General features: G+C 38.4%; 1 protein-coding gene across 1 annotated transcript in view; it reads right to left on the bottom strand.

The window, feature by feature from the left end:
- The window catches only part of stt3b (STT3 oligosaccharyltransferase complex catalytic subunit B), a 117934-nt gene extending 112638 nt beyond the window's left edge, over nucleotides 1–5296 (bottom strand). Inside the window, exon 1 of the mRNA XM_038277021.1 lies at nucleotides 4740–5296. Coding sequence (XP_038132949.1) covers nucleotides 4740–5002 — 263 coding nt within the window. The 5' untranslated portion in view covers nucleotides 5003–5296. The remainder of the gene's footprint in view (nucleotides 1–4739) is intronic.
- Nucleotides 5297–13198: the final 7902 nt, after the last annotated feature.

Here is a 13198-nt window from a genome sequence, read left to right as displayed (position 1 = left end):
GTATAGCATGTAAAAAATATATTTTCTTAGCAATATGATGAAATCTGTGAGTGGGGCTCCCTTTAGAGAGCAATGAAATCTATAAACAGAGACATCATTTATCAGAAGAAACCTAAAATGTTTATCAATGCTCTGCAGGTTCGCATACAGTGCTCCTTTCCGTTTACTTTTCAGGACCGGATGAAACATTTGACCAATAAGGTGAGCGATCCAGTAAATCATGAAATATCTCATATTAGAGTGGTCATTGGAAGTTAACGGGGCCACATTTTGTAATGCAAAGACGGAAATCTTTCTGCCTCATACTGAAATCCCTTTCAACTTAAAACTGGAGCAAAAACTTGTTCTGAAGCAGCTTGTGGTTTATTCTCGGAGCTTCATGTTCATTGCTATGAGTCCATCAGCATCCCACATCTTCACTTGGCAGGAAGTTGTTTAAAATGTTTTCCCTTTTGTCTTTCTAGTGGACAATGTTTTTTCAGGCAAAACCAAAGGATGGACAAAGAGCAACCACTGAACAATGAGCAGCCACCACCATGCTTTACTGTTGGCACATTCATTGTTGGGGGTTTTAAGCATTGAAGAACAATCAGCCAGACTATTCTCCTTTGGAACAATCTTCTCTAAACTTGACGGCTTCAGGTACAGAAGGAATACAGGAGATTTTTCTCACAGACCTAAACCCATACTTAAAAAGTTTCAGCTCCTGTCACATCTCTTTACACTCTCTATCCTTTCTTGTCCATTAAGTTTAGAAAATAGTTATATTTTAGAGGTTTGATGTCGTCCCACAGCTACATTTAATCATGCATGTCATCACTGTGCCATTGTGTAAACTTGATGCGGCCAAATTATTCGTACACTGCTGACGGATTCCTTTTGTACACCAAGATCCTTTGGATGCGTCTCTCTTTGACATGGAAATGCTAAAGGCTGGAAAAACTCCAACTATCAGGAGGACTGTTCAAGGACAGCAGAACATCATTTCAGGTCAATCAGATTCACTGTAGTTGGTGTGAACAGAAGAAAATAAAAAAAGGAAAACAATTAAAAGTGTTTTGTTTTTTCAAAGCCATTATGTTTAAGGCATTAAACCTATGCAACCAGGATGATGCACCTTTATTTTTTTCTTCTTTCCCTCCCTTTTAGCATGTAGAGTGAATACCCATACCTGCTACTTGTACTTATGTTGTTAAGAACTGAAATATCTTCACACAATACACTGTAACCACCAACTCAATGCTTCAGAGGACTAACAATCTAGAGCCGCGTTAAGAAAGTTGGATTTTTTGACAAGGACAAGACTGCAAAGGATCTCCTTCAACAATAAAGAGCATTAAAAAAAAAAACTATGGCTGGAATGAAAAATATCAGAGCTGAATGAAAACTAGTGAAACTCATTAAGCAGTATTTGACAGAATTAGCATTGCTTGCGTTGTTTACATGTTTCAGAACACCCCTGACATTTTTCAAGCTTCTAAATTCAATCATAATTCCAGAAATTGCTGGCTTGTTCAATGTGAAGCTGGGCGGCAGATAGCGAGAGAAAAGACAACAACAACACCAACCGAGTCTGTTAGACAGATGGTGCAAAATCAAACATTTGACTTTTTTGCTGTCAGAAAGGTCAGAAATTAACCAGTAAAACAGAATCTAGTAAAGAAACAAAGTATGATTTATAGATAGAGCTGACAAAACCTTTTTTTTTAGGTCTAGAAAAAACTAACAGCATGGAGAGAAGTGCATCATGAAATAAAGATGGAATAAAAAACGAACTAGGAATTTTAGATGGTGGTTTAAGGCACCACTCAAGGTAACGCTTCACGTAGAGGTTGGGAGAAAACCATCAGAGCGGATCACTTGTTTTCAGATTTAACAGTAGGAAGCTATGGTAGCTTGGAAAAATAATCACAACCCTTAAACTCCATCATATTTTTTTATTGTATAACAATAAACTGTGATATAATGTGATAGGATTTAAATAAAAGAAAAATACAAAGGGTTTCATAATTTCTGTGCCGATTGAAAATGTCAAGCTTATATGTTTGTGAACTATGATCCTACAAGTTCAGCCAGAGCTACAACAGAATGGCGTGGAGCCAAATGTTGGAATAATCCGGTCAAAGTCCTAAATCTGACCAAGATTCTCAAGCAAGGTTTAAAAAAGGCTTTTCACAGACCCTCTCCATCACCCTGACTAATCTCAGTTTATCTAGCAAAGCAAAAAATACAAAAGGTTCAATCTCTAGACACACAGCGCTACAAGATTTCTTTCTTAATGAAAAATGCTTGAGACCACATATCATTTTCCTTCAAGATCAAATAAATGGAATACCATGCACTTCAAACAAGGGCTCACTAATAGTGACAGGATTCTGTAAAGATATATCCTTGCTCTCTTTCTACTCTTTAGCTTTAGTGTCATTGGATCCTTCATTAGTGTCACTGGTGCACTGGATCAGGAATGGTGCAAAAGCAGAACAGCAGCATGCATTTTTATATAAACTTAGCAAAACTGTAAAAAAAAAAAAAAAAGTACACAAACAAACCCTTCCTTGCACATTGTGAAATAATTGAAAACTGTCTTTATTGCACTTGGGGGGAAAAAAGCACTGCTTAGTATTTTTTGGGGGGGTGGAAAGAAAATCTTGAGAAAAACAGATCAAGACTTTTCACAGCTGCAAGGCCTTTTAAACTTTTGAGTATCAAAGACGATCTTTGCTCCTCTTTCTGTGACAAGTTGCCAAGAAGCTGCACTGTTCTGTAACTGTGGAAACCGGTGCCTCTTTACAGCCTCACAACTGAAGCCAGGCAGCACACAATGCTACAGTAAAGCACAGAGGGGTGGGGGGGAAGCATCGCAGGTACGTATGTGCTAATGAATACTAACGAACGTGACACACGAGACCACCCGTGATTAAAGAAAAGGTCAGCTCTGCACATTTCCTTCAAGATCACCTGAACCGTGCAGAACACTCTCCTGGCTTTAAACCTTGGCCTTATAAAGAGCAATCAAGTTATCAACGTAATTGAAAAGGTAAGCGTCACCCTGAATGAGATGGAGCCCCATGTCCTTGAAAATTAATAAATGAATGCATCAGCCATGGAGCCTGGCTGAACGCCACACAGTATAGGAAAACAGCGAGGGAGTGGCGGCGCATCCCGGCTGGCTGTCCGCTCCTCCCCACCAGCCCATGTGACACAGTTCCAACAGGGAATAATCCTGCATTTTGATGACAGACATACCAGACCGGATCAGTTGGATTCCATGTTGACTGCCTGCAGTGATTACCTGCAGCAGCTGAAATATGGAGGCCCAAGAGTGCCAAAAAAATGAAGGACGATCGTTCCTATAAATATAATAATCTAAGCTCTATATAAAAATACACATTCCAATTTCAAAGTTTAATAGGCCAATAATTGTAATAGCTAAATGTTTGACATGGGATCAGTTTATAAAGCAGCATAGTGGTTTTATTTTATAAGGTTGACAACAACAGAAAACTAAGTTGATATTCGGCTCATTTCGACTATGAAACTGTTTTCTATTGTTGTATTTTCATTAAATAACAGAGATAATATAAAAGTATAATTACTCATATAATAATAAAAGTGTGTTTTTGCGATCATTTTTTAAACCAACAGTGTGAATTATGAAATAAACACACTGCTCTAATGGGCCCCATCATCGTCCAAATATGTCTAGTCTTCGTTTTAAAGCGTAGTCAGGACCAGTTGCAGATAAAAAAATAAAGAAAACTTTCTATAAGCCCCCCCATAAAAAAGAAAAAAAATAGAAGCACGAAAACTTTATAATGAAAAATGTGAATATTTTTCGAATTTGACGCGTACCCATTTAGCAAATTTAAATCCGTAATTGCAATATGCGCAATTTGCCGGCCAATATAAACGCAACTACTGACGATTAGTTACTGCACAGCTTATCTCATTTATTTATCAAGCCACATAAATGATTTAAACCCCTTTAATGATGTAAAAAAGCATGTAAGGCTTGCAGAATGCAAAATAAATGAAATTATACCCAATTGTTGCAGCTGTCAAAAGATTAAACAAGCTTTTTTTATTTAATCCCCCCATCCCTCCTTACATTAACTGTCTTTACAATCAATTTATTCATCCACATCATTTTTGGCACTTTTAGTCCTCCACAGAGCTTCATTCAAACCATATTCCTGCAGTAAAGCAGCACCAGATCAACCACATCGACCTTATTTAATGAAGTTTGGATTGATCTGCAAACGTGGCTCTGGTGGAACAGGTGAGGCTCGAATCTTCCAGCCTAAAACAAAGTTTGACCTGCAGTTTAAAGGCTCCACGCACGCAAACAGCAGCCTGCGGTCAACAACCACAGTTGCACAACCAGCAGAAGATGCAGTCAGACCAGTCCGGTTCCACGGTTCAACACCATAACTGTCAAGGTCCCACGGATATTCCGCTCTGCACTCCTCAGATCACTATTGTCATTGTGCAAAGATGCAGAAATTCCATTCACGGTTCACCAAGAGAAATATGAAGTCCAAAAAAAACTTATTCCTGTTTTGAGTAAGTTGCGCAAATATGCGCCATTTTTAGGAATATAAGTGAATAGAAGCATTTGGAGTCCCTCGTGGGGGAAATTCAGGAAAAACTTTTTTATGTTTAAATAAAAAACTGTCTCGATCTAAACATCTTTATTGGCTTGCTGTCATTTGCAAACCGCTCCGAACAGCTTTACTTACCATGGATCAAACTCGTGGATGATGCTCTCGAAGCGGATCACAGCGAAAAGTCTGGAGCTGAATCCAGCGAGGCAGGCCAGAAACAGAATACTGAAGGAGAGTAGAGACTGCCACCCGGCCGGCTGTGTCAGCCCGCCAGAGAGGCCTCCTTTGCCCCCTGCTCCTCCGCCTCCAGCGCCCGCTCGGCTGTTCCCGTGGACCGAGCTCCCGGAATTACTGGACGCTTTGTGCTTGCCGTCGCTGGCTGCGTGGTGCTCCGCCATTTCTGCGTGGTATTTCGGTCGGATTCAGACAGACAGCGTCCGTCCCCCCACTTCTCCTCCTCCTCCTCCTCCTGCCGTGCTCCCGAGTCTCCCTCCGCTCCGTACCCGCTGTAAACTCTCCCCGGTCTTCCCCGCTGGAGGTTCCTCTCTCTGCAGCTCTCCCGGTGTGTGTTTGAACGTATTTTCAGCTGAAATCGCAGCCCTTATGTCCCTGCCCGCATAGTCCTGCGCCACAGAGGAAGAGCCGCTCGTTCAATCCGCTTCACGACTGAACGCCGGTGGGAAGAGGCGGGAGGGATGAGGTGGGCGGAGCATCCGGGAGCACTTGTGGCCTTTCAGAGATCGACAGGTACGCGGGGGTGGGGTTCCAGGCGTATGCACCAATAGAAAATAGAATTAGCTAGGATTGACAAGTCACTTCACCAATCGGTAAAGAGATAAATCATGGCCAGAAGTGATTGAAAAAAACCGATCATCTGCTGCATAGAAAGGCTAAATAAATACAAAATTTCATGCTTTAAATTGTGTCTTGACTTTTTGAGTACTTAATATTCCTGTTTTTTTTTATTAGATATGGGTATTTAAAAAATACAGCTATATTTATACGTTACAATTTAGACCAAAAAATAAGTCACCAAATGGAATAAGTAAATGCATAGTCAAGTATTTCTCATCATAAAATTATAATGTATCTTCCCAGAAGTTGTAGTCATTTTTCTTCTCCAAAAGCATTTTACAGACAGGCTATACCTTATTGAAAATGTATTATATTTCTCCATATGGTGTTGGTTCAACTCTACCACCTTGTGGAATAGTAACTGCCTTCATCATATTGTAAAAGTGTGTTCAAAGATTACTGATGTTTCTGTTCCCCACCTGGGCATTTTGTATGAGCAGCAGAGTATAGCTCTCTTATTCTAAATGGTTAAGCGTAAGCTTTGTTTACAGGGTTTAGAAGTTGCAATATGGCTGCAGGCTTCACTACCGGCTTGTAAAACCCAGAGAAGCAGAGGAACCTTTGTCCCCAATGCATTACTGATTCTGAGCGGTTTTATAACAAATATCTAATGAGAATATCAGAGTATTTCCTATGTCCATTATCATAATATTGTCATCAGATCTGTTGTTCGCTTATTGCATCGTCTGTATCTATTTATGCTTACTCTTAGCCTATTCAATTGCCTCTGTGGGATCAACAAAGGGATTCTGTTCTATTCTTTTCTACTGCAGCGATCACTATGTTTCAGTTGGCATCTAGTTCCGGGCATCTAAGTGATGCAGTTAGTTGCTTCTCCTTTCCCCACCAACCATGTCAGAAGGCACGTCCTGTGGTTGCTCAAAGGAAGTATGCCTGATTCAGATGAGAGCTCTTTGCTTGCATCAACTAAAGAGAATTCACAGAGATTGCTGAAACTACAACCGCTCAGTTAATTTGTGTCCAAATAGAAGGACACCAAGGAAACATCACCTTTGCGGAATAAATTGGGCAGGAAAAAAAAAGTCTGAAATGATTATTAGCAGGGATCACTTAAACTTTTGTTGAGATCAAACTCCATAAATTCAATGGCAGAACTCGTGGCCATGACGATAAATTGAGAGTAAGAGCAATTCCACACACACATTATGAAATGAACTGACTGGACTGGGTCCAAACAACTATGCAGCCCTAAGAAAATCGCTGATTAATGAGGTTTATTTAAAATAAAAAGGTTATATTTGCTTGTGAGCATGAAGATTAGACTTTGAAGCAAAAGCAGAAGGTATTCTGGTTGGATTAGTCCAGATTACCCCTCCTCCTCGTGCAGAAGACGATGCACCCATCATGCTAAGTGCTTACTGCATAATAGCACAGCTATAAGCATATTTTGAGCACATAACATTGCTGAAACTACATTTGAGTTAATCAGCCTACCCAAATATACTGAATGATACACAATTCATGTTTTTCTTCCCTGATGGCATAGGTATATGCAAAAATAGCAATTCCAGAATTTCTTAAGCTCAGTTCATGCAACACCTGTTTAAGTTTCACATACCAATTTGACTCCATGAGTCCTTCCACCTTATGAATCTAGAAAATATAGGAGAAAAAATGTACAGTCATCTATATGCAGTTAATTAATTGATTTTATTTATTTTTAAAGCACATGTAAATAAATATAGCGAGACAAGAGATGCTGTTTTTCTTTGTTTTCTTTATTTGGTGGAACCTCAAGACTGAAAGCAATAAAGAATTTAGATTTTTTTTTTATGCAATGGCATGAACTGAAAGCACAGATGGGGTTTCCCACTGATGCCTTGGTTGCAAATTTGTGCTTGACATGTAAAGTTTGGCATGCTATTTGGAGAATTTCATCACCGCTAGTAAAAGTTATCTACCTCTATATTGTAACTTCACAGGGAATTTAAGTTTATCTATTATGTAATTTGCAGCGTTAGTAGTTATACGGTGGCCACAGATCTTTATTTACCCCGCAAACATGTCCAAACTTCCAATGCAGCAAACACACACATACCAGTAGTCTTATTTGCAGGGAAGCTTTTTATCTATAAATATGGGTGAGATGAGATCCATACAAGCGACCGTCTTATCGTTGCGTCCCTGCACCTCCTCGTAGAGAAATGGGTTCATGCATGCTCCCTTTTAATAGGCATTCCCTCTCAGGAGCAGGTAGTGGAGACGGTGAAACTTTCAAAAATTCACGAAAATCCTCCACTATACCTTTAAGCAGAAATTTGAGTTTTTACTTTCAGCAGTGGTCCTATAAAGGCAGGCAAAGACAAATAGATCTTATATCATCTTTATAATATTTGTTTTCAAAATGTATTGTATTAAAAATGTCATATTATTGTAAATTGTAACATACTTTTGTTTAGAAATACTAGTTATACCTAAAGCTCCACTAGAGACAAAAGTTATTTAGTGTTAGCTGATGTTAGCAGCCTGTAAGTTGCTCTTTATGTAATAAAACAGAGTTTGACTGCAATGTCAATAAAACTTCGTTTTATTTTTATTCTATGATTGTTTTAATCCTTGTTTTAATGCCTTGATAAAGTATTTAAGACTGAGAATATATATTTTTAGCTTATTTGCTTATTTTTATTAAGTCTGCTTTCTCATAAATAGCTACGTGTGTTTTTTAACACATACACGGATGTGTTAGACCTATTAAAACTTTATACCTACAACTGAAACAAATCTCACCGATTTTAATATACTTTCTAATCCGAAGGATAATAAAGTCCACAGAGCTCATCATCCTCCAAATATCAGTTGCCTTTCTGTTGACATCAATAGGCAGGTGGGTGAAGATGAATTGCCTCAGTGAGAGCAATATTTCTGTTGCTCATGGATGTTCAGGAGTGTTGAAGAGGTAAGAAAGACTGATGCGTTTCATCATTCTGTGTCCCACAGCAAAGACAACAACCCCATCATTCATCAATCCTAGGAAGCTTTTATTGAGCTCAAACATTTTTTTTTCTAACATTTCAAATAATCACCTTATTAAAGCAACTGTCCAGACTTTTCTATACCATTCAAACTCATGGTAGATAACTGAGATGGTCTATAGAGCATGACATTCTCAGTTTTGTTTTTATTTCTTTTGCTAGTTTGTTTTGAATAACTTAATAAAGATACTATTTATGCTCCTTTTGCTATTTCATATGCCTCCAGGCACTGGCTTAGATCTAAGCCAGTGTTTCCCAACCTTTTTTGGCTTGTGCTCCCCTTTGGGTATTTTGTCTTACCATGACTACCCCTCTCAGTCAACAGTATTGATGATTGTCTAAAAGTACAATAACTGTTTATAAAATAAAAGCTATTTTACTTAATCTTGTAATTTGATCATTACAACTTAGGTATTTTATGTTTTCCATCGCAAATAAAAAAACATAAATATGTTGCCTGGAAGTTAGTAAGGAATCAAAATAAAAACAAATTAAAATCATATGATAAACCTTTGATGAGCTCCAATAGTTCAGCGAGAAAAACAGCTGATCCCAGGCTGTTCTCTACATCCAGTCTGCTCCTCTGCTTGGTTTGGATGTGTGTCAAAGCTGAAGGTGAACTCAAACATAAGAAAAACTTTTTGGTTGATAAAAGCTTGTTAATTTTTTTAATTGGGCAGCCCTATTGTGTTTTACTACCTAAGAAATTTGAATCCTTTCATGTCCCCCTTGCAATACACTCGCAGACCACTGGAGGTAAGCGTACCCCTGGTTGGGAATCACTGCTCTAAGCTATCAGGGAGGGAATACAGCTTTCCATTCTTTTATGTGTGCTGAATTTGCATAGAAACCCTTCAGTCTGAAAGACTTGAAAAAGGATAAACACATTTTTACCTGCAAAGATCTGAAAATGTGTATCTAACTTTAATGCAAGCTGAGTGCATAAGAATTTCTGAGGAAATCTATTTAAAGTGTATATCTGATATAATGTTTCCTAGAATAATTTTGCAATTCTAGTGCATCACATAACCATGAAGCCCTGAAACATTTCAGATTTATCAGATCTATGATTAAGTCCCAACAGAAATAAGAACTTTATTCCCACCTTCTAACGTTGCCTTCAAAGGGCCTTTTTCAGGTCGAATGTTCCGGGGACACTGTTGCTAAACTAATGATACCTCCTATAAAACCTTTTAGCATTTTTTCATCATATACACAAACATTTTATGTAATAAACAATTGGCATGCATCTGCGTTAAGATCACTTTACCCCAACACTGCCCATATATAAAACCCTGCATTCAGTTGCCTTCATTAGTTCTTCTTGGTATAAATCTAGCTGTTCTGAGAAGGCCTCAAAGGTTTTTTTTAGATAGCAGATTTTTTTAAAAAGCATCATGACAACCAAGAAACACAGCAAACCGGTCAAGTAAGGAGAGCGGAAAGCAGGGTTAGATCATAAAACAATATTCTAAGCTTAAAGCATCTCACAGATTACTGTTGGTTCCATCATCTGAGGACAGATTATTACATAACTGCAAAACATTGCAGAGAAACTTTGATTAATAGTCCTGCGTGGAGAAATAAATGAAAGAATGTACATTTTCAGTCATTTTGCCAATTTTTCAAATGGGAAACATCACGTTGGCAGCAGGTGTGGTGTGGGGAATCTCTCCCCCAGCATGGACATGTAAAAGCATATGAAATCACTGTAAACCCTGTTAGATTCAATAGAAGGCGTAAGACTGAGATGCCATAGAGTACAACTGCAGGTGCATGGTTTATATCAAAGCATACTGATCCTTTAGAATGGCCTAGTCAAAGTGTAAAGCTAAATTCAGCTGAAAATGTCTGGCAAGGATGCTAAATTTATCTTTGTGAACGTTTTTATGTCAGTCTCACTGAGTTAAAGTATTCTGAGAAGAAAAAAGTGGCAAAAATATTTATTTCCTGCTGTACAAAGGTAAATAAACATTTATCAAAAGCATCTATGCAGTTACCGGAACAGGAGTGTGTTCTACAATATATTGATTTAGGGGGACTGAATACAAATGCACATTACTCTTTACAGATGTTTCTTTTAATGATGAAATACTTAAGGGATTCTTGTTTTTTTTAGCATTTTGCAGCTTCAAAATGTAACATGCCAACATGTAAAAAAGTTCTAGGAAAATCCCCCTTGAACCTGTAGCCTCTGCGATGAGGGATTGGAAGAAAGAGAAATTGAAGAACGGACAAATGAACTGACTGGCACAATCGAATCCCTATCTGAAGCGTAGTTTGTTTAAAATCCTTCCAAAAAGTTAAAAACTTTCCTTCTTTGTGTGTAGCATCATTATCTAGAGCTTTTAGTTTAATCTGTGAGACCATCATTTCAAAGATGCAAATTATATATCCATGTAAAAGGATTGGACAGGAGTTTGAGCCAGATTAACAAAGCAGAGGATTTACACTGCCTTTTTCAGAGACAATAAGGAGATAAGAATGAGATCAAAGTAAAGATGTGGAGAGATGCGGAGATTCCAGGATAATAAAGGAGAGTCACTGGGGATGATTATGAAAACTGATGGGAGAATAGATGGTGAGGTAGATGTAGCATTTTTGAGTTCACCAAGGGATTACAGGTTAAGTCTCACTAAAGATAAGTAATATCACACGCATAAACATCAGGTGGAAACACAAGATGGTCAGTGAAGCGTAAAATATGTGTTCATGAATACAAATAATCCAGTACACTCATGAACAGATGAATGCTGATGATTGCTTTCCTGTGTGGCCATGCAGCAGTGTTTGTGCATGCACATTTACGCCCTGTATCTCATTCATTTGAAGCCGCTGGTGCCTTCAGGAGCAGCGTGCTTTCAGTTTCGCACTTTTTACCTCACCTGCAAATTCTGAACCCATGACCTTTCAAGCAAACACAAATGTGGGCTGTGAAGATTGCATTAGTGGCACCTATTGTCGAAAGGCCAGCCCCCTCCTGATGATAGCCAGCCAAAAAAGTGAGCTGTTGCCAAGCAAGGCAGCTTGTCTTTCCTTAATCGCTAAGGCCAGACTTTGGTGTTTGTGTTTGCTTTGAATCTTTTTCCCTTAAGACAACAGAAAAGATTTGCAGTGTTTGCTTTGCATTCCCACACATCTACATTTTGATCAAGCTAAAAACAAAGTTGTGCAGAAAAAATATATTTTTCCTTATAATCTTTTGGTTTTGATGTCGAAATAAATAATTTTAATACAAAATATAAATTTTTAATAAAAAAACATCTGTGGTGGTGGAAACGACTGCATTTACTTCTATAATTTCTGTGAAAATACATAAAAGGCTGAAAACCTCTCAGTAAGTTGTTCATGTTATAAGATCATATGACTGAAGCAGAACTCCTCTCTGAAATTGAGCTACTTACTACAAGAGGCTTTTATCCTAACATTGGAGGTGCATAGAAGTCCTTTGGTTCAATTTCACAAGCAACTCCAAGAGCTGTTTACTACCACCCTGTAATATCAAGAATTCCCCTAACAAGACCGGATCTAAAGAAACCAAAATACCGATTGGCTTGGAAAGAATTACAAATCCTTATAAACTTCTGAGCATTTCCACACCACTGTGTGTTAAGCTCTGCATTCAAATTTAAATCTAAAATATGCCAGAAGGTCAAACACTTCTAATTATAATGCATCCTTCTTAAAAACACCTGTGCATGTCCGCTTTAGTCAAAACATAATGCTCGAGTTTTCTTCTTTTGAGTGGTACCGTTGTTTTCAAAGGTACTGCAGGTTGAAAGATGCCTGTTCCATGGCAACACACATCCACCAGCAAAGCTAAGAAATAGAAAGAAAGATGTTTTATGTTTTATCCTTTCTATTCACAATTCTACCATCTGAGGATCATTGCTTCAGGCTGCTATTCTCAGGGATCACTGGAAGGCAGAAGAGCAAGTTGATTGATTTCCAATTTAACTCCAACTGGGCCAAACGCAGTCAGACATCTATAAAGTTCTCAGTTCACCAGTTATAGTTTTTTCCAATGCCTGAATATATAGTTAACAGCAGGGATTTTACCTGAAAGAAATCTTTAAGGGTTTTCTTTTTATATCTTACTTTTGTCATTCCTAGCTCGCTTCAGTACCTTCCCAGGTGTTGTTTCATTTTACTAAATAACAGACCTGTCTTTAGCCACTTTTTGGCCTGGTAAATGGCCTGTACTTATATATCGCTTTTTTAAGTCAGAAGACTTCAAAGCGCTTTACAGTCATTCACACACACTCACACACTGATGGTGGCAAGCTACATTGTAGCCACAGCTGCCCTGGGGCTCACTGGCAGAAGCCAGGCTGCCATACACTGGCCCCACCGGGCCCTCTGACTACCATCAGTAGGCAATGCAAGTGAAGTTTATTGCCCAAGGACACAACAACACCGAAAGCCGGAGCTTGAACCGTCAACCCTTCGATTACAGGGCAAATTCCTACACCTGACGCCACTGTCGCCCACAGCATTATTACCTCCACTATGGCCAGGCTAGTGAAAAAGCTGCAATACTTTTAAATCAGCATAAAAGATTTTAGCAAGAGAGTATTTTTTCATCATTAATTAAACTATTGTCTCTTTAGGCAAGGCAAGGCAAGGCTGCTTTATTTGTATAGCACATTTGAGCAACAGGGCAATTCAAAGTGCTTTACATAAAATCAGTAAAAAAAATAAATAAAACACAGAAGAAATAGTTAAAAATAAAAACAAAATAAAACA

The sequence above is a fragment of the Cyprinodon tularosa genome, unplaced genomic scaffold (genome assembly GCF_016077235.1).
Source record: "Cyprinodon tularosa strain WSP-4 unplaced genomic scaffold, ASM1607723v1 ctg13, whole genome shotgun sequence".
Classification (NCBI taxonomy): domain Eukaryota; kingdom Metazoa; phylum Chordata; class Actinopteri; order Cyprinodontiformes; family Cyprinodontidae; genus Cyprinodon; species Cyprinodon tularosa.
Note: the sequence above shows the minus strand (reverse complement) of the source record. Positions and strands in the feature narration are given on the sequence as shown.